The sequence below is a fragment of the Salvelinus alpinus genome, chromosome 13 (assembly GCF_045679555.1).
Source record: "Salvelinus alpinus chromosome 13, SLU_Salpinus.1, whole genome shotgun sequence".
Classification (NCBI taxonomy): domain Eukaryota; kingdom Metazoa; phylum Chordata; class Actinopteri; order Salmoniformes; family Salmonidae; genus Salvelinus; species Salvelinus alpinus.
Window position 1 is genome coordinate 20746325 of NC_092098.1, and position 22140 is coordinate 20768464.

Here is a 22140-nt window from a genome sequence, read left to right on the forward strand (position 1 = left end):
CAGACTGGTAATAGGTGTTGCAACAATGGTGGCGGATCATTTTTGGAAGAGAGGGTCCAGATTGTCTAGCCCAGCTGATTTGTACGGGTCCAGGTTTTGCAGGTCTTTCAGAACATCTGCTATCTGGATTTGAGTGAAGGAGAAGCTGGGGAGGCTTCGGCAAGTAGCTGCGGGGGGGTGCGGAGCTGTTGGCCGGGGTTGGGGTAGCCAGGAGGAAAGCATGGCCAGCCATAGAGAAAATAAATTCAGGATGCTAATTTCTGTTTGAAAAAGCTAGCCTTTGCTTTCCTGACTGACGTGTATTGGTTCCTGACTTCCCTGAAAAGTTGCATATTGTGGGGACTGTTCGATGCTAGTGCAGTCCACCACAGGATGTTTTTGTGCTGGTCGAGGGCAGTCAGGTCTGGAGTGAACCAAGGGCTATATCTGTTCTTAGTTCTACATTTTTTTGAAAGGGGCATGCTTATTTAAGATGGCGAGGAAAGTAGTTTTAAAGAACGACCAGGCATCCTCAATTGACGGGATGAGGTCAATATCCTTCCCGGATACCCAGGCCAGGTCGATTTAGAAACGCCTGCTTGCCGAAGTGTTTTAGGGAGCGTTTGACGGTGATGAGGGGTGGTCGTTTGACCGCGGAACCATAGCGGATGCAGGCAATGAGGCAGTGATCGCTGAGATCCTGATTGAAAACAGCAGAGGTGTATTTGGAGGGCAAGTTGGTCAGGATAATATCTATGAGGGTGCCCATGTTTACAGATTTAGGGTTGGACCTGGTGGGTTCCTTGATAATTTGTGTGAGATTGAGGGCATCTAGCTTAGATTGTAGGACTGCCGGGGTGTTAAGCATATCCCAGTTTAGGTCACCTAACAGAACGAACTCTGAAGATAGATGGGAGGCAATCAATTCACATATGGTGTTCAGGGCACAGCTGGGAGCTGAGGGGGTCTATAACAGGTGGCAACAGTGAGAGACTTATTTCTGGAGAGGTAAATTTTTTTAATTAGAAGCTCGAACTGTTTGGGCATAGACCTGGAAGGTATGACAGAACTTTGCAGGCTATCTCTTCAGTAGATTGCAATTCCTCCCCCTTTGGCAGTTCTATCTTGATGGACAATGTTGTAGTTGGGGATGGAAATCTCTGAATTTTTTGGTGGCCTTCCTAAGCCAGGATTCAGACACGGCAAGGACATCAGGGTTGGCGGAGTGTGCTAAAGCAGTGAGTAAAACAAACTTAGGGAGGAGGCTTCTGATGTTAACATGCATGAAACCAAGGCTTTTTCGGTTACAGAAGTCAACAAATGAGAGCACCTGGGGACACGCAGGGCCTGGGTTAACCTCCACATCACCTGAGGAACAGAGGAGGAGTAGGATGAGGGTACGGCTAAAAGCTATCAAAACTGGTCGTCTAGTGCGTTGGGGACAGAGAAAATAAGGAGCATATTTCTGGGCGTGGTAGGATAGGTTCAGGGTGTAATGTACAGACGGGTATGGTAGGGTGCGGGTACAGTGGCAGTAACCCAGGCAGTGAGTGACGATAAGAGAGGTTGCATCTCTGGACGCAGTTATGCTGGGTGAGGTCAACGCATAGGTGGGACAAAGGAGGTATCTGAGGCATGTTGAGTGGGACTAGGGGCTCCGAAAGTAAACTAAAACAATGATAACTATCCTAAACAACAGTATACAAGGCATATTGACATTTGAGAGAGACATAAAGCGAGGCATAAAGCAATCACAGGTGTTGATTAGGAGAGCTAGCTAAGACAACAACGGGTAAGACAACAACAGCTAATCAGCTAAGACAACAACAACAGGTAAAATGGCGATGAATGGGCAGAGAGGGTAAGTTAACTACACACATGGCCTGAGTTCGAGGCTGGGGCCAACAGATAAACAAAATGGAGTACCGTGATTAATGAACAATCCAGCAGGCATCAGTTATGTTGCCAATTGATCATAGGGTCCAGTGAACAGCAATAGATGAAACAGGGAAACTGCTGGGTAGTCGTTGCTACGCTAGCAAGCGAGAGACACGGCGTTCAAAGTTAGCAGGCCGGGGCTAGTAGAAGCGTCTGCTCCGACGTCCGGCAAAGGCCGGTTGAGGGCACAACGGATAGAGTTACATCGGCAGACCAGTCCTTGTGGAACGGCGGGCTCCGTGTTGACAAAGGGTCCAGGCCAGTTGGCAAAAGCGGTATTGTAGCTGTAGTAATTTTGTTTGCTAGCCGGGAGATGCACCAGGCTCGCGGCTAACTGGTGCTATCTTCGGGACAGGGGCGTTAGCCTCTATAGCACTCAGTAGCAGCTAGCTAGCAGTGATGATCCGATGCAAAGGTCCAGAGCTTACGCCAAGAACCCAGTGGAGTAGTGGTGGATTCTAGTCGTGTTGGGGTAGAGACCGGGAGGCATCAGCTGTGTAGCCGAGTGATCACTGAGCAGGCCAGGAGGTGGGCCTGGCTCAGAGCTATCTTCGGGGCTGGGCTACTTGGTGGCAGCTAGCTAGCTGTGATGATCAGGAGTAATGGTTCAGGGCTTATGCCAGGAATCCGGTGTTGTAGTGGAGAAAAACAGTCCGATACTGGCAGACTGGCAAGTATTATCCAGGCTAAAAGTGGCTGGAGTCTGTGCAGAAGGTAAAGGCCTCTAGCAGTGGCTGACAATGACTAAATAGCTAGTAGCTAATTAGCTGGTTAGCTTCTGGTGGCAAGCTTCTGATGGAGGTTCTGTCTATAAGGTCTAAAAATAGCGGATCCGTATCACATTGGGTGAGGCGGGTTGCCGGGAGGTATATTTAATTTAAAAATAGAAAAGAGATTGAAAATAAATTTAAATATACACCAAAAAAATATGAAAAATGTACACGGGAGAAACGACAAACCACATCTGCACTGCTACGCCATCTTGGAATCATACAGTATAATCACAGTGAATCCTTTAAGGGACTGAAGAGCAGTGGCAGGTCGCTCCTACCAGGTAGCGTGGAGAGGATCTGTGTCTTCACCACGTGTTCTCACTACTGTTGTTCCCAGCTCCATGTCCTCTCCATCACGGTTGACAACTCCATGGTGTTCAACCTTATGTTCTCCCATGTCACCCCTCTCTGGGGTGACATGCACACGCCACTGGCTCTGCACACGCCACTGGCTTCCAGTCGAAGCTTGCGTCATCTTCAAGACCCTGGTGCGTGCATACGGAGCAGCAAGAGGAACTGCCCCTTCTTACCTACAGGCTATGCTCAAACCCTACATCCCAACCTCAGCACTCCGTTCCGCCACCTCTGGTCTCTTGGCTCTGTCCTGGCACCCCAATGGTGGAACAAGCTTCCCCCTAAAGTCAGGACAGCGGAGTGATCTGAAACCCTACCTCTTTAAAGAGTATCTGAAATAACTCTCACGGCGCCCTCTCACGTTATGAAAACTTTATATTTGGTTCTATAGGATGTTATCCATGGGTCATTCAATGGCCACAAGGAGACGTTTCATGATGGTCAGGGGATGTGTGGTTCCCTGTAAATTACCCGGATGTCACTGAGGACCATGTCAGGACCTTTATAGGATGTTCTCAGAACTTTAATGTACTTTTCATAGGATGTTGCGTGACTGTCCCAAGGGAGCATCCCTGCAAACAAACATTTGTTGTTAGGACGTCCCCAGAACGTCACGAAATGTTCGCCTAAAGTGGTCAGGATGTTGTGGTCCTCTGACAGTTTTGTTGTCCCAAGTTCGCTTTTAGAACATTCTTGGGACTTTGTGTCATGGTCCCCTGGAGGTTTTGTCTAGCTCCCGGTTTTTCCCAGGGCTGTCCCCAAAGACGTTTTTAGGATGTTCTTGGGACGTTGTGTCATGGTCCCTGGGGGGTTTTGTCACTTGATGGTCGCAGGTGTGCCAAACCATTATAAGTAAAGTCCTTAAATAATAAGGGGTTTTAAGGTAAGTGGTAGGCTGTTCAGCTAAAATAGTGTACAAATCTTAAATCTATGACAATAGGACTACATTTGACATAATAACTTAGTACTGACTTTTCGATATGACCCCACCTGGGATTTGGGGTATGCTGATCTTTCTGCTGCACAACAAAGTCTGTAGAATTTCAGAAGTCCCCTACACATTCATACCTATAAATGCAGAGATGTATTATCAAAAGAGTGCCATCTGCACTGCTATTTTAGTTATCAATTAATATGACTATTCTCTCATTGACTTATTTCAGCTATTTATTTGAGTTTGGGTTTTGAAAATAGTTGTCTAATGTTTGTGTGGCATATTATTCTGTTTGAATGTTACTCCTGAATCACTATGATAAATATAATAGTTTTTCATGAGAGTATTTTTAACAGAGTTTACATTTACTATGAAGTCCAAAGTGTAATAATACAGGTGAAATCAGTCATTGACGTAGCAGGAAGATGGAAATTCCCGTTTGTGAGTTGAAATCCCAGGTGAAGACAATTACTGTATGAATAAACATACACAATGTAATCATGTGTGTCAAGTATGTAAGTGATAACACTTTACAATAAGGTTCCATTTGTAAAAGGTTTATAAAGGGGTTCTAATTATCTTATTAACGGTTACTTAACCATTAATGGTTTCTAATACATTTACAAATGATTATCACATTGGTCAAAATAGTGCAATAACTGGTCAGTGTTTGCCAAATAGTGAGCCAATATTTACCTCCATTTCTAAATGCTCTTACAAATGCTTTTAGGTGAACCCTTATGTATCATAATGCAACCTTGTTTTAAATAGTTGCACAGTTGAACAATAGTTATTTTCTCACTTTTGGGTGAGATGCATTGTTGCTCTGTCCAAGGAACTGAAGAGGATGGTTTTCTTGACTGACCTTTAATACCCTGATGCCCCGGCCAAATTTACATCCAGGACATTATTCAATCATTATTACCCTTTACCAGATTACCAGATTACATCAACACACACTTACCACTTCTCTGTGATAGTCCAAATATGGTGAACACTCTGGTGTGAAATGGTAACCGTAATACCTTTGGTTGAAACAATGGAGGTATCCTCTCACAACATGAGATACCATTAATCACCACATTCATACCCATCATTCATTGACTGAACATGTTTAACAAAGTGTTGAATCTTCTCTCATGTATGTAGTGATTAGTACCCAATACTGCCTATAAATATGTCGAAGCTCAAATCCTCTATCAATGATTTACCCACATATAAATGTATAACTGAGTTATCAACCTTTATAACTGCTAAAAGTATACATGTCACAAGCTACTCATTGTTTTCTAGCTCCTCTGCCCTGCAACTCTTCCCCTGGTCCTTAATGTACAAGAGAAAGTAGTGCACTATGTTTTCTGTTAATATACCTGGTCAAATAATCGTTCATAAACAACTAAAAAACAACTATAAAATCTGTGATTCCCCCCCCCCCCCCCCCCAAATTCTGTTTTATATTTTCTCAAATTTTGTTCTCAGTTAGATTTTTCCTGGTTTTAGAATTGTTGTTTTTCACTCTCAATTACAATTGTTCATAGAGAAACAATTGAATTGGATGTTCTGAGTCCATATCAATGTTTAAATCACATCAAAATACTTTTTTTTTTGGTCTTGAAGAAAATAAAAATACAAATTGTGGGTGTATTCTGGCCCTTTACGTCCACATCTAGCAAGTGAGGAATGTGCCATGTAATGTGGTGGTCTAGCGATGGTTCTGGAGCCTATTGCTGCTGCTCATTTTATGGCAAAGTTCACAACTAAGAAATAATATACTGAACAAAAATATAAAACGCAACGTGCAACAATTTCAAAGATATTACTGAGTTACAGTTCAAATAAGGAAATCAGTCAATTGAAATAAATTCATTAGGCCCTAATCTACAGATTTCACATAACTGGGAATAAAGATATGCATCTGTTGGACACAGATACAATACCTTAAAAGGTAGAGGTATGGATCAGATAACTAGTCAGTATCTGGTGTGACCACCATTAGCATCATGCAGTGAGACACATCTCCTTTGCATAGAGTTGATCAGGCTGTTGACTGTGGAATATTATCCCACTCCTCTTCAATGGCTGTGCTAAGTTTCTGGATATTGGCTGGAACTGGAACACGCTGTTGTACACGTCAGTCCAGAGCATCCCAAACGTGCTCAATGGTGACATGTCTGGTGAGTATGCAGGCCATGGAAGAACTGGGACATTCTCAGCTTCCAGGAATTGTGTACAGATCCTTGCGACATGGAGCCATGCATTATCATGCTGAAACACGAGGTGATGGCAGTGGGTGAATGGCACGACAATGGGCATCAGGATCTCGTGACAGTATCTCTGCGTTCAAATTGCCATCGATAAAATGCAACTGTGTTCGTTGTCCGTAGCTTATGCCTGCCCATACCATATCTCCACCGGCACCATGGGGTACTCTGTTCACAACGTTGACATCAGCAAACCGCTCGCCCAAATGATGCCATACACGTGGTCTGCGGTTGTGAGGCCGGTTGGACATACTGCCAAATTCTCTAAAATGACGCTGGAGGCGGCTTATGGTAGAGAAATTAACATTCAATCCTCTGGCAACAGCTCTGGTGGACATACCTGTAGTCAGCTGACAATTGCACGCTCCCTCAAAAATTGAGACATCTGTGGCATTGTGTTGTGACAAAACTGCACATTTTAGAGTGGCCTTTTATTGTCCCTAGCACAAGGTGCACCTGTGTAATGATCATGCTGTTTAATCAGCTTCTTGATATGCCACTCGTGTCAGATAGGTGGATTATCTTGGCAAATTCTACATCACTCACAGGGACGTAAACAAATTTGATCCCAAAATTTGAGAGAAATAAGCTTTTTGTGCATATGTAACATTTCAGGGATCTTTTATTGCATGAAACTTTGGTCCAACACTTCACGTTGCGTTGATATTTTTTTTCAGTATACATACAAATTACAGTGCATTCGGAAAGTATTCAGACCACTTGAAATTTCCACATTTTGTTATAACCTTATTCTAAAATAGATTTTTTTTTTTGTATTGTTCATTAATCTACACACAATACCCCATAACGACAAAGCAAAAACTGATTTTTAGAAAGGTATGCAAATTGCAACAACAAAAAAACAAATCAATCCCAGAACAACAGCAAAGGACCTTGTGAAGATGCTGGAGGAAACGGGTACAAAAGTATCTATATCCACAGTAAAACAAGTCCTATATCGACATAATCTGAAATGCTACTCAGCAAGGAAGAAGCCACTGCTACAAAAACGCCATAAAAAAGCCAGACTATGGTTTGCAACTGCACATGGGGACAAAGATCGTACTTTTTGGAGAAATGTCCTCTGGTCTGATGAAACAAAAATAGAACTGTTTGGCCATCATGACGTTTGGAGGAAAAAGGGGGATGCTTGCAAGCCGAAGAACACCATCGCAACTGTGAAGCACGGGGGTGGCAGCATGTTGTGGGGGTGCTTTGCTGCAGCAGGGACTGGTGCACATCACAAAATAGATGGCATCATGAGGGAGGAAAATTATGTGGATATATTGAAGCAACATCTCAAGACATCAGTCAGGAAGTTAAAGCTTGGTTGCAAATGGGTCTTCCAAATGGACAATGACCCCAAGCATACTTCCAAAGGTTTGGCAAAATGGCTTAAGGACAACAAAGTCGAGGTATTGGAGTGGCCATCACAAAGCCCTGACCTGAATACTATAGAAAATTTGTGGGCAGAACTGAAAAAGTGAGCAAAAAGCCTACAAACCTGACTGTTACACCAGCTCTGTCAGGAGGAATGGGCCAAAATTCACCCAACTTATCGTGGGAAGCTTGTGGAAGGCTACCAAAAACAATTTAAAGGCAATGCTACCAAATACTAATTGAGTGTATGTAAACTTCTGACCCACTGGGAATGTGATGAAAGAAATAAAAGCTGAAATGTTTTTCTCTTCTATTATTCTGACATTTCACTTTCTTAAAATAAAGTGGTGATCCTAAGGCAGGGAATTTTTACTAGGATTAAATGTCAGGAATTGTGAAAAATTCCTTTAAATGTATTTGGCTGAGGCGTATATAAACTTCCGAATTCAACTGTACCTTATTTTAAAGTGACAGACCTATGAATATTTATAATGGAGTTAAACATTTATATCTGCAAAAATTATACCTTATTTTAAAGTGGCAATCCACTGACCATTGACAAATGTGTTACCAACCTTTATAACTGCTGAAAAGATACCTTTTGAAGATGAAATATGCAAAAATGCGACTCGTTAGCGTAATAATAAAGTTGTCATTGTGTAGAAAATCATTGTAAATCAAATTCTATTGGTCACATGCAGATGTTAATGCGAATGTAGCTAAATGCTTGCCCTTCTAGTTCTGACTATGCAGTAATATCTAACAAGTAATCGAACAAATTCACAACTACCTTATACACACAAATGTATACAATATGTACATATAAATATATGGATGAGCGATGGTGTGCGGCATAGGCAAGATGCAGTAGATGGTTTAAAATACAGTATGTAACATATGAGATGAGTAATGTAGGATATGTAAACATTATTGAAGTGGTGTTATTTAAGGTGACGAGTGATACCTTTTTAAGTCCATTTATTTAATTGGCCAGAGTCTGTATGTACATATAAATGATAGCGGGGTGAACAGGCAGTGGCTCGGGTGGTTGATGTCCTTGAGGATCTTTTTGGCCTTCCTGTGACATTCCTGTAAAAGTTTGTGTGATTTAGATGACAAGCCCTCAGCCTCCTGAGGTTGAATAGGCGCTGTTGCGCCTTCACCACGCTGTCTGTGTGGGTGGACCATTTCAGTTTGTCTGTGATGTGTACGCCGAGGAACTTAACTTTACACCTTCTCCACTACTGTCCCGTTGATGTGGATGGGGGGGTTCCCCCTCTGCTGTTTCCTGTAGGCCACGATCATCTCCTTTGTTTTGTTGACGTTGAGTGAGAGGTTATTTTCCTGACACCACACTCCGAGGGCCCTCACCTCCTCCCTGTAGACTGTCTCGTCGTTGTTGGTAATCAGGCCTACCACTGTAGTGTCGTCTGTAACCTTGATGATTGAGTTGGTGGTGTGCATGGCCACGCAGTCATGGGTGAACAGGGAGTACAGGAGAAGGCTGAGAACGCACCCTTGTGGGGCCCCAGTGTTGAGGATCAGCGGGGTGGAGATGTTGTTTCCTACCTTCACCACCTGGGGGCGGCCCGTCAAAGTCCATGACCCAGTTGCACAGGGTGGGGTCGAGACCCAGGGTCTCAAGCTAAATTACGAGTTTGGAGGGTACTATGGTGTTGAATGCTGAGCTGTAGTCAATGAACAGCATTCTTACATAGGTATTACGCTTGACCAGATGGGATAGGGCAATGTGCAGTGTGATGGCGATTGCATCGTCAGTGGACCTATTGGGGCAGTAAGCAAATTGGAGTTGGTCTAGGGTATCAGGTAGGGTGGAGGTGATATGATCCTTGACTCGTCTCTCAAAGCACTTCATGATGACAGAAGTGAGTGCAATGGGGCGACAGTCATCTAGTTCAGTTACCTTAGCTTTCTTGGAAACAGGAATAATGGTGGCCATCTTGAAGCATGTGGGGACAACAGACTGGGATAGGGATTGGTTGAATGTGTCTGTAAACACACCAGCCAGCTGTTCTGCGCATGCTCTGAGAACCTGGCTAGGGATGCCGTCTGGGCCGGCAGCCTTGCGAGGGTTAACACGCTTAAATGTTTTACCCACGTTGGCCACGGAGAAGGAGAGCCCACAGGCTTTGGTTGCGGGCCGTGGCACTGTATTGTCCTCAAAGCTAGGAAAGAAGTTGTTTAATTTGTCTGGGAGCAAGAAGTCGATGTCCACGACATGGCTGGTTTTCTTTTTGTAATCCGTGATTGACTGTAGACCCTGCCACATACGTCTCATGTTTGAGCCGTTGAATTGCGACTCTACTTTATCTCCATACTGATGCTTTGCTTGTTTGATTGCCTTGCGGAGGGAATAGCTGCACTGTTTGTATTCGGTCATGTTTCTGGTCGCCTTGCCATCATTAAAAGCGGTGGTTCATGCTTTCAGTTTTGCGAGAATGCTGCCATTAATCTACGGTTTCTGGTTAGGGAAGGTTTTAATAGTCACAGCGGGTACGACATCTCCAATGAACTTGCTAATAAACTCGCTCCCAGAGTCAGCGTATACATCAATGTTGTTGTCTGAGGCTATCCGGAACATATCCCAGTCCACGTGATCGAAGCAATCTTGAAGCGTGTAATCCGATTGGTCAGATCAGCGTTGTATTGACCTGAGCATGGGCGTTTCCTGTTTTAGTTTCTGTCTATAGGCTCGGAGCAACAAAATGGATTCATGGTCAGATTTGCCGAAGACAGGGCGCGGGAGGGCTTTGTATGCATTGCGGAAGTTAGAGTAGCAATGATCCAGAATTCTGCCTGTCGTGTCGCGCATTCGATATGCTGATAGAATTTAGGGAGTGTTGATTTTAGATTAGCTTTGTTAAAATCCCTAGCTACAATAAAAGCTGCCTCAGGATGTATGGTTTCCAGTTTACATAGAGTCCAATGAAGTTCTTTCGGGGCCGACGAGTTATCTGCTTGGGGGGATATACACTGTGACTAATCGACAAGATTTCTCTTGGAAGATAATGCGGTCGGGATTTCATTGTAAGGAATTCTAGGTCAGGTGAACAAAATTACTTGAGTTCCTGTATGTTGTTGTGATTACACCATGAGTCGTTAATCATAAGGCATACACCCCCTGCCCTTCTTCTTACCAGAGAGCTGTTTGTTTCTGTCGGCGTGATGCCATCTTAACCACTGTGAAATATGTTTTCCTTAACCAAAAATATAGTATTTTCAGCTGTTTGACGCTCGTGTACAAAACCGAAAGTAAAATATGCACAAACAAACCTCAACAGGAAGCATAGAACATATCTACCACTTTTTAGACTTGCTTTCAATGAGAATGACAGATCTATAACCTTTTAAAGTAAGTGAAAACCTACTGACCTGGGTGGGTGTCCCTAACATTGCCAAAAGACAAAGCTGTGCATGTATCAGTGGTTTACCAATCAGGGCCTTGGCAACAGTAACAAGGGGTGATGTGTAATGAAACTTGATTGTGCGTGTCCTGGGTAGACGTTCCCGGGACCATGACACAAAGACCTTACCACTTTTAGACTACCATTTTGTGACGTTCCAGGGACATCCTAACGACTCATTTTTGTTTGCAGGGTTATATCTATTAAAAATGATGCATATCAGTTGAGTTTTTAGAAGTAGTTTGCAACAACAAAAATCCATGAAAATCGCTCTCTCTCGCTCTCTTATATTTATGTAGAGAGACTCATTGATTCACTGACTGACTGGGATTGTGGGTGTGTATTGGTGGTCAAAATGTAGATTGAAAGTCTTGATATTACTGCCAAAGTCAGGTTTAGTGCTAGGATTCAGGAATGTGGTTTGATGTTGTAGGGGATTTTATCTGTTCGAAGGGAAGAGAGACTGCAGAATCTTCAAACAACTTTTAAGATTTGCAAAAATGGAGCAGTTAACTATGCACTTCAGTGTTGAAGAGGCCCAATGAACAGAGTTGGCTCTCAGCTTTTATAGAGTCCAACCTCTATGTGGCAGTTAGCAGATGTGTGCCAGCAGGGGTGGGGAACATAGTGAATAAAAGGCGTTTAGCTTGTCTGTGTAGATTAAGATAGCTGACATTGCCACCATTGCCTGTTCCTTCCTGCAACTTTCCACACATGGGAGTTCCTGCAGATAGTACAAACGGGATGTCACATACTGCAGTCCCATCCGGCTCTTATCTGTACGCCCAGACTTATAACTACGTCACACAAGACAACAAGACTGCATCACCCCAAAAAAACACTAGCATATAACAATGGACAATTCTCTAAGTAAAAATCAATCAATCAAATGTAATTATAAAGCCCTTTTTACATCAGCCGATGTCACAAAGTGCTATACAGAAACCCAGCCTAAAACCCCAAACAGCAAGCAATGCAGCTGTAGAAGCACTGTGGCTAGGAAAAACTCCTTGGAAAGGCAGGAACCTAGGAAAACTAGAAAGGGGAAAAAGGCTCTGAGGGGTGGCCAGTCATCTTCTGGCTGTGCTGGGTGGAGATTATAACAGTACATGGCCAAGATGTTCATAGATGACCAGCAGGGTCAAATAGAAATGTCAATAGGCTTTTCATAGCCGATCATTCAGAGTTAGAGACAGCAGATGCGGTAGAGAAAGAGAGTCGAAAACAGCAGGTCCAGGACAAGGTAGCATGTCCGGTGAACAGGTCAGGGTTTCATAACCGCAGGCAGAACAGTTGAAACTGGAGCAGCAGCACAACCAATTGGACTGGGGACAGCAAGGAGTTTTCAGGCCAGGTAGTCCTGAGGCATGGTCCTAGGGCTCAGGTCCTCCGTGAGAAAGAGCGAGTGAATTAGAGGGAGCATACTTAAATTCACACAGGACACCGGATAAGACAGGAGGAAATACTCCAGATATGACAGACTGAACCTAGCCCCCCAACACATAAACTATTGCAGCATAAATACTGGAGGCTGAGACAGGAGGGGTCGGGAGACACTGTGGCCCCGTCCGACTATACCTCTGGACAACCAGGCAGGATATAACCCCACCCATTTTGCCAAAGCACAGCCCCCACACCACTAAAGGGATATCTTCAAACATCAACTTACTACCCTGAGGCAAGGCCGAGTATAGCCCACAAAGATCTCCCCCACGGCACCAACCCGGACCGGAAGATCACGTCAGTGACTCAACCCACTCAAGTGACGCACCCCTCCTAGGGACGGCATGGAAGAGCACCAGTAAGCCAGTGACTCAGCTCCCGTAATAGGGTTAGAGGTAGAGAATCCCAGTGGAGAGGGGAACCGGCCAGGCAGAGACAGCAAGGTCAGTTCGTCGCTCCAGTGCCTTTCCGTTCACCTTCACACCCCTGGGCCAGACTACACTCAATCATAGGACCTACTGAAGAGATGAGTCTTCAATAAAGACTTAAAGGTCAAGATCGAGTCTGCGTCTCTCACATGGATAGGCAGACCATTACATACAAATGGAGCTCTATAGTTGAAAGGCCTGCCTCCAGCTGTTTGCTTAGAAATTCTAGGGACAGTAAGGAGGCCTGCGTCTTGTGACCGTAGCGTACGTGTAGGTATGTATGGCAGGACCAAATCGAAAAGATTGGTAGGAGCAAGTCCATGTAATGCTTTGTATGTTAGCAGTACAACCTTGAAATCAGCCCTAGGCTAGCACTGGAGCAATATGATCAAATTTTGGGGTTCTAGTCAAGATTCTAGCAGCTGTGTTTAGTACTAACTGAAGCTTATTGAGTGCTTTATCCGGGTAGCCTTGCAGTAGTCTAATCTGGAAGTGACAAAAGCATGGATTAATTTGTCAGCATAATTTTTGGACATAAAGTTTCTGATTTTTGCAATGTTATATAGATTTTTTTTTAAAAGCTGTCCTTGAAACAGTCTTGGTATGTTAGTCAAAAGAGAGACCATTAAAAGGTCATTTACCACCTTCACGAGTGCAGTCTCCGTGTCATGATGGGGTCTAAAACCAGACTGAAGTGTTTCGTATACATTGTCTTCAGGAAGGCAGTGACTTGCTGCGCAACAGCTTTTCATTTCTTTTTGAGAGGAATGGGAGATTCGATATAGGCCAATTTTTGGTTTTCTATATTTTCTGGGTCAGGGTTTAGCTTTTTCAAGAGAGCCTTTAATACTACCACTTTTAGTGAGTTTGGTACACATCCAGTGTTTGGTACACATCCATCGGGAGCCGTTTATTTTGTTCAACATAGGAAGGCCAAGCACAGGAAGCAGCTCTTTCAGTAGTTTAGTTGGAATAGGGTCCAGTATGCAGCTTGAAGGTTTAGAGGCCATGACTATTTTCATCAATGTGTCAAGAGATATAGTATTAAAAAATTAGTGTTTCCCTTGATCCTAGGTCCTGGCAGTGTTGTGCAGACACAGGACAACTATGCTTTGGAGAAATTACGCAGATTTAATGAGGAGTCTGTCATTTGCTTTCTAATGATCGTGATCTTTTCGTCAAAGATGTTCATGAATTTATCACTGCTGAAGTAAAAGCCATCCTCTCTTGGAAAATGCTGCTTTTTAGTTAGCTTTGCAACAGTATCAAAAATACATTTTGGATTGTTTTTATTCTCCTCAATTAAGTTGGAAAAATAGGATGATCGAGCAGCAGTGAGGGCTCTTCGATACTGCACGGTACTGTCTTTCCAAGCTAATCGGAAGACTTCCAGTTTGGTGTAGCGCCATTTCCATTCCAATTTTCTGGCTTGCTTCAGGGCGGGTATTTTCTGTATATAAGGGAGCTAGTTTCTTATGATAAATGTTTTTTTTGTTTTTAAGGGTGCGACTGCATCTAGGGTATTACGCAAGGTTACATTTAGTTCCTCAGTTCGGTGGTTAACCAATTGTTGTGCTCTGACATCCTTGGGTAGGTGGAGGGAGTCTGGAAGGGTATCTAGGAATCTTTGGGTTGTCTGAGCATTTATAGCACAGCTTTTGATGCTCCTTGGTTGGGGTCTGAGCAGATCATTTGTTGCATTTGCAAACGTAATAAAATGGTGGTCCGATAGTCCAGGATTGAGGAAAAACATTAAGATCCACAATATTTATTCCACGGGACAAAACTAGGTCCAGAGTATGGCAGTGAGTAGGTCCGGAGACCTACTGAGTCGATGATGGCTCAGAAAGCCTTTTGGAGTGGGTCTGTGGACTTTTCCATGTGAATATTAAAGTCACCAAAAATGTTAATATTATCTGCTATGACTACAAAGTCCGAAAGAAACTCAGTGAGGAATGCTGAATACGGCCCAGGAGGCCTGTAAACAGTAGCTATAAAAAGTGATTGAGTAGGCTGCATAGATTTCATGACTAGAAGCTCAAAAGACGAAAACGCAGTAATAAAAATTTTTAAAATGTATTTTGCTATCGTAAATGTTAGCAACACCACCGCCTTTGCGGGATGTGCGGGGGAAATGGTAACTAGTGTAACCAGGAGGAGAGGCCTGGTTTAAAAACAGCATAGTATGTCTAATTTTCCACGACAGTGGGCCAGTCAGCTATTACTGAAGCATGACACTAGATATGCACGAAAAAAAAGTGAATATTACTTATTTTATTTATTTGGACTTTTACCCCTTTTTCTCCCCAATTTTGTGGTATCCAATTGGTAGTTAGTCTTGTCTCATCGCTGCAACTCCCGTACGGACTCGGGAGAGGAGAAGGTTGAGAGATAAGCGTCCTCCGAAACACAACCCAGCCAAGCCGCACTGCTTCATGACACAATGCCTGCTTTACCCGGAGGCCAGCTACACAAATGTGTCTGAGGAAACACCTGGCGATCGTGTCAGCGTGCATTGCGCCCGGCCCACCACAGGAGTCGCTAGAGCGCGATGGGACAAGAACATCCCTGCCGGCCAAACCCTCCCTTAACCCAGACGACGCTGGGCCAATTGTGCGCAGCCCCGTGGGTCTCCCGGTCGCGGCCGGCTGCGACAGAGCCTGGACTCCAACCAGGATTTCTAGCATTTCGCTACACTCGCATTAACATTTTTACCCACTCCATAATGTAATAATCAACACATCAGTAAAAACATTTTTACGTTATGCATTCAGAATGTTTATTACGTTATTGGCAGTTCATTACATTATCAGTTGCTATCCTCCCTGATGTAGTATTGATTTTTGAACATAGAGAGGGAGAGATGAGAGATTTTCAACAAGGCTACTGTGTGGAGTCATTGAATTTCCCTCTTTCCCAAAAGCAGTGCTCTCACAGATGAGTTTCCTCAAATGTGTATGCAAATATGATCCCTTTGTGTTGAGTGAGTTTAATTAATTCAAATCCCTTTTTAGCGCAGCCAATGTTACATATCCACCACTTGTGAATTATACACTATCAATTAGAATAAATACGATTTTCAGAGTTCCATCCTCTCCATTTATATTATTTAAGGACTTATCTGACATTTTAAGGAAAATTACAATTAACTGAGATGCACAGATTGAACAGACCTAAATTAAATTTTTATGATTTTAAAAAGGGATGTTGATGAGGTTTGTCTCTCACCATCGCATATAAAACTGTGCAGTAAGCACAAAAAACTCTGGTAAAAATGAAGCTAACAATATGTTAAACTGCAGGCCTACAAATGTTCTGTATCAGATGGTTGTTGACCAGACAGCACTCATCTGATCTGTGTTTGTCTGTCTGTGCCATGATCTCCCCAGGCCTGTTTCACAGAGCCATCATCCAAAGTGGCTCAGCCCTGTCCAGCTGGGCCGTCAACTACCAGCCTGTCAAGTACACCCGCATGCTTGCTGAGAGGGTGGGCTGCAACGTGCTGGACACCCTGGACATGGTGTCCTGCCTGCAGAAGAAGAGTGCCAGAGAGCTGGTGGAGCAGGACATCCAGCCAGCCCGCTACCACGTAGCCTTCGGCCCCGTCATCGATGGTGACGTCATCCCCGACGACCCCGAGATCCTGATGGAGCAGGGCGAGTTCCTCAACTATGACATCATGCTGGGCGTCAACCAGGGGGAGGGGCTGCGTTTCGTGGAGAATGTGGTGGACCTGGAGGATGGCGTGTCCGGCAGCGACTTTGATTTTGCCGTGTCGGACTTCGTGGACAGCCTGTATGGCTACCCGGAGGGGAAGGACACTCTGAGGGAGACCATCAAGTTCATGTACACGGACTGGGCTGACAGGGACAACCCAGACACCAGGAGGAAGACGTTAGTCGCTCTGTTCACTGACCACCAGTGGGTGGAGCCCTCGGTGGTGACGGCTGACCTGCACGCCCGCTACGGCTCGCCCACATACTTCTACGCATTCTACCACCACTGCCAGAGCCTGATGAAGCCTGTGTGGTCGGACTCGGCCCACGGGGACGAGGTGCCCTATGTGTTTGGCATCCCCATGGTGGGAGCCACTGACCTGTTCCCCTGCAACTTCTCCAGGAACGACATCATGCTCAGCGCTGTGGTGATGACTTACTGGACCAACTTCGCCAAGAGTGGGTGAGTACAGCACCCCGAGACCTGGTCAGACTCACAGGTCAGTACAGCACCCCGAGACCTGGTCAGACTCACAGGTCAGTACAGCACCCCGAGACCTGGTCAGAATCACAGGTCAGTACAGCACCCCGAGACCTGGTCAGACTCACAGGTCAGTACAGCACCCCGAGACCTGGTCAGACTCACAGGTCAGTACAGCACCCCGAGACCTGGTCAGACTCACAGGTCAGTACAGCACCCCGAGACCTGGTCAGACTCACAGGTCAGTACAGCACCCCGAGACCTGGTCAGACTCACAGGTCAGTACAGCACCCCGAGACCTGGTTAGACTCACAGGTCAGTACAGCACCCCGAGACCTGGTCAGGGTCAGACATGTCAGTACAGCACCCCGAGACCTGGTCAGGGTCAGACAGGTCAGTACAGCACCCCGAGACCTGGTTAGACTCACAGGTCAGTACAGTACCCCGAGACCTGGTCAGGGTCAGACAGGTCAGTACAGCACCCCGAGGCCTGGTCAGGGTCAGACATGTCAGTACAGCACCCGAGACCTGCTCAGGGTCAGACAGGTCAGTACAGCACCCCGAGACCTGGTTAGACTCACAGGTCAGTACAGCACCCCGAGACCAGATCAGACTCACAGGTCAGTACAGCACCCCGAGACCTGGTCAGGGTCAGACAGGTCAGTACAGCACCCTGAGACCTGGTCAGGGTCAGACAGGTCAGTACAGCACCCCGAGACCTGGTCAGGGTCAGACAGGTCAGTACAGCACCCTGAGACCTGGTCAGGGTCAGACAGGTCAGTACAGCACCCTGAGACCTGGTCAGACAGAATCCATTCTGAGTCTTCATTGTGGTATGCTTGTATAGTAAAATTATGGGGTCATTCTTTCATATTTCCCATTTGTGTCCCTGTATTTGCCTAAGAAATGCTATAAATGATAGATGGAAAGAGTTTTCCTAATCATATTCTATACTGTATTGAAGCCTGTGCAGAAGAACCAATATTTATAGACATATAGACACACTTCACTTATATCTTAAAATGGAGCCTTGCTGCATTACACCTCTGCTTAAGTCACAGCAGAAAACGGGAATTAGCACCTCTATAAAAAAAATTACAGTAAACACTGATGTAGACACAGATGCTCAGTAGAAAGTGGGTTTTAGATGGGCTGAAATGAAAGATGTAGGGCAGGGATGGGCAACTGGCGGAGTCTCAACTTACTGTTGAGAGTTAGAACAGCAGAATACACAAGGTGCAATTTCGAATTTTGGTTGTGCATCAATCACTGACAGTGCCTCAATTAGCCTGAGTCAGGATTAAAAAAAAATTGATTGGTAAATTAGTCTAGCCAGTTTTCTAAACTTGTAGTAATCATGGTCGAATTACTGACCGGGGGCCCCCCATTGATATTGTTAGTCACTCTCACTCAGATCTCATATTCAAAACTGCAAACATTTCTCTCCACCCTATAGCAAAATGTATATAGTTGCAGGAAATTAACTGTAAAACTGCCATTTTTCCCCTCTGCCCCATGACAAAATGTGTAGAATTGCAGGAAATGTACTCTACAACTTAGTTTTTTTCTCTCCACTGTCAACACAGGGGCTGCTAAAATGATTTGCTCGCAAGGTGTTTTACACGCAATTTCACTTCCGCGCCTCAAAAGGCTAGGATCGGCTCTGACTGCATGTGTGGGTATGCAGAGCCACTGCGGCCCCACAAGAAGAGTTCAGATTTTTTTTGTGGCCCCCACCCCTATCAAATTTGCCCATCCCTGATGTAGGGAATGCTTAGCACTTGAAAAAAGACTGTGACATTATGTACATCAACCAGTCTTGTCAGCTTACAACTGGCCTTGACCAGCAAAACTTGCCTGTTGACATCTAGCCATCTAGCCGACCTCGCAAGCTTACATTAAATGCTGAATGGATATCCGTGCAGCGTTTAATGTAAGCTTGCGGGATCACCGGCTTTGCGAGGCTAGTTGACATGTCCCATAATGAAGCAATTTCTCTATGTATGTTATCAATGATGCCTTGTCTTTGACCCCTGTCTTCATTGCATGTCTGCAGTGACCCCAACAAGCCAGTGCCCCAGGACACTAAGTTCATCCATACCAAGGCCAACCGCTTTGAGGAGGTGGCCTGGTCCAAGTACAACCCCCATGACCAGCTGTACCTGCACATCGGCCTGAAGCCTCGCATCCGCGACCACTACCGCGCCACCAAGGTAGCCTTCTGGAAGCACCTGGTGCCCCACCTGTATAACCTCCATGACATGTTCCATTACACCTCCACCACCACCAAGGTCCCTCCCCAGGACACCACCAACTCCAACGGCAAGAGAACCGGCACCACCAAGCGTCCACCTGTCTCCACGGCCCACAGCAGTGATGGGGAGGAGACGGGTCCTCTGATCGTGGCTAACCCCAGAGATTACTCCACTGAGCTGAGTGTCACCATCGCTGTGGGTGCCTCGCTGCTGTTCCTCAATGTGCTGGCCTTCGCCGCGCTCTACTACCGTAAGGACAAGCGCAGCCGGCAGGATGGCCACGGTGGCCCCCACCAGGCCAGCCCCCAGCGGCAGAGCAATGGCAACGACGTGAGCCACACCACCACCGACGAGAGCCTGTCCCATCAGATGACCCAGTGCAGCCAGATGAACCAGTGTGACACCCTGCATGACCTCCACGACCTCCCTGACCTACACGACCCCCTGCACCTCTCCCCCAACATGGACTACACCCTGACCCTGCGCCGCTCACCAGACGACATCCCCCTGATGACGCCAAACAACATCACAATGATCCCCAACTCCCTGATGGGCCTGCCCAACATGCACCCCTACAGCACCTTCCCAGCCGGGTACAACTCCACCGTCCTGCCCCACTCCCACTCCACCACCCGGGTCTAGACCTAGCCTGGGACAGAAGATATACAGACCACAGTCGACAGTGATTGTAGAGGTGAGCTGAGGGGCGAGCTGTGCTGTACATTAATTAATACAAAGCAGTAGTTGGGTTGGGATGCGTGGGTAAGATAAGTTTGAGTTTATGTTCATACTGCAAGAGCCATGCAAAGCTTTTCCTGGTCAAAGGGTGCAGAATCGCCGCCAATATACTACTGCCTCCTCTCCTCATAGAGGGAGGTCTATAAGCAGTGTCATTTTTTTAATCATCAATTTCAAGACTTTTGTGAGCTGGTTAAAATGAGAAGTGCTTTTTATTTCCCATTGTCTTTTGATGGTAACATTTTTGGGAACATTCTCTTGTACGACCTCAGCATAATGTTTGTACAGTTGGATTTGTACGGGAAGCTTTTTTCTTCCTATGATATCTGTTTTGATCTTCAACAATTCTGTGTGGAACAAGTGTCATCTGGACTCATCACTGACTGAAATAACATTTGTAAAAAGCAGAAAATCAGTGTTATTAAGCAATTTTATACATATTCCACATGTTAAACTCAACTTAAAAGGGTCTTTTTTACTGACTAAAGAATTGCAGAAATACTATGTTACTGTGATCATTTGAACCTTTACTACAACATTGATTACAATTTGTAGTAAAAGTATCACATTTATCCAATAATATTTCTATTTGAATATGAACAATATATCACCCCTATATACAGTATGTGCGTGCATGTGCCCGAGTGTGTTTACACTCTGAAGTGTAATGTAAAGCTGTAAATTGTTAAGAAATTTGTTTGACATTTTGTTTGAAGTATTGGCTTTCATCATATTTAGTGTTGTACTCCGATCTATGCTTGTCTGTCTAAGTACCTTTGTTCATTTTCAGTTAACTGTGTCTAATTTTGCTGAACACGTTGTGGGAATACAACTTCTGCTTTGTTATAAAAAGATAATAGCTTAAGATGGCACATACTCTAACCAACTGATATGATTCCATTGGCTTGGCTTGTTTGTACACAATAAACTTAGACCAGCACTTTTTTAAATTGTTTGTTTGTTTATATGAATTATATAGGTATTGACATAGTTTATACAAACAATTGCAGACTAAGCAAGCTGAATTTCCCCCATGCGCTTCATCTAATTACACAAAATACAGATTTTGGAGCATAAAATGTTTTCAAGCATTACTATAAGAGGCTCTTTTGAATGTAATGGGCACACTTCAGTGTTATTCTGGGAGAATACACATCCCTCTGAGAATTATTAGCACCTGGCTTTCCTTGATACAATCATAGATCAATATCAATGGGCTTATTTTTAAAGATTTGTTTGGAACGGAGTGGTCGTCTTGTCAAAATACATCAACATATTTATAATGAGTCAGATGTGGCTAGATGGCCAATCTTATTAAATTGTATTACATACAGTATCAACAGGATTTTTCAACCGCAAACAAAGAAAAACATTCATCTTAGATTTTGGGCATCGGCAGGGCAATACTCCATTTTGACTGGGCCCAGTGGAGATCAGATGTTATTATGCTACATTTGTAACTGTGTGATGGTCATGGGCTGTAAAGGAGGAAAGCCAAGGAAGATAAGAGGGTACAGGCACACTCCAAAAAGACAGTGTGTTGTTTGCTCCTGCTGCACACTGGGAACATTGTAAGGAGTGTGCTTTGACATCAACTGGGTCAGTGATGAAGGGAGAGCAGCAGCTGGACCCAGCCCTCAATGTCCCCTTGTTAGTCTTCTTCCTCAATGTCAGTCCAGTGGCATTTCCATGGCCTGCTTTTTGTTTTGCTCCTTTGTCTGTATATTCTTCATATCTCTATGTTTTCTGAAGAGTCAAACACACCCACCAGCCAGCATCTGCTTTAACTGACCATATGGCGTCCTTTACGTGCCTCAGACAGGCAGCACAGATACTATGCAGACCATGAATAGCCTGGCCAATGAGAGAGAATGAACTGGCCATGCAGCGGCCCACAAACTGAATACGTTTCCAACAGGCATCCAGCACACATGATGATCACGCTTACAGTGGGGTCTGAAATTATTGACACCCCTGATAAAGATGAGCAATAATGACTGTATAAAATAATTCAAATACTGAGCTATATTGTAAG

General features: G+C 44.7%; 1 protein-coding gene across 3 annotated transcripts in view; it reads left to right on the forward strand.

Moving 5' to 3' along the window:
* Positions 1 to 21055, forward strand: part of LOC139537320 (neuroligin-3-like) — a 41233-nt gene extending 20178 nt beyond the window's left edge. For all 3 annotated transcript variants that reach the window (XM_071338494.1, XM_071338495.1, XM_071338496.1), the window contains 2 exons: positions 16305 to 17094; positions 19169 to 21055. In XM_071338494.1, coding sequence (XP_071194595.1) covers positions 16305 to 17094; positions 19169 to 20009 — 1631 coding nt within the window. In that variant the 3' untranslated portion in view covers positions 20010 to 21055. The remainder of the gene's footprint in view (positions 1 to 16304; positions 17095 to 19168) is intronic.
* The last annotated feature ends 1085 nt before the right edge of the window (positions 21056 to 22140 follow it).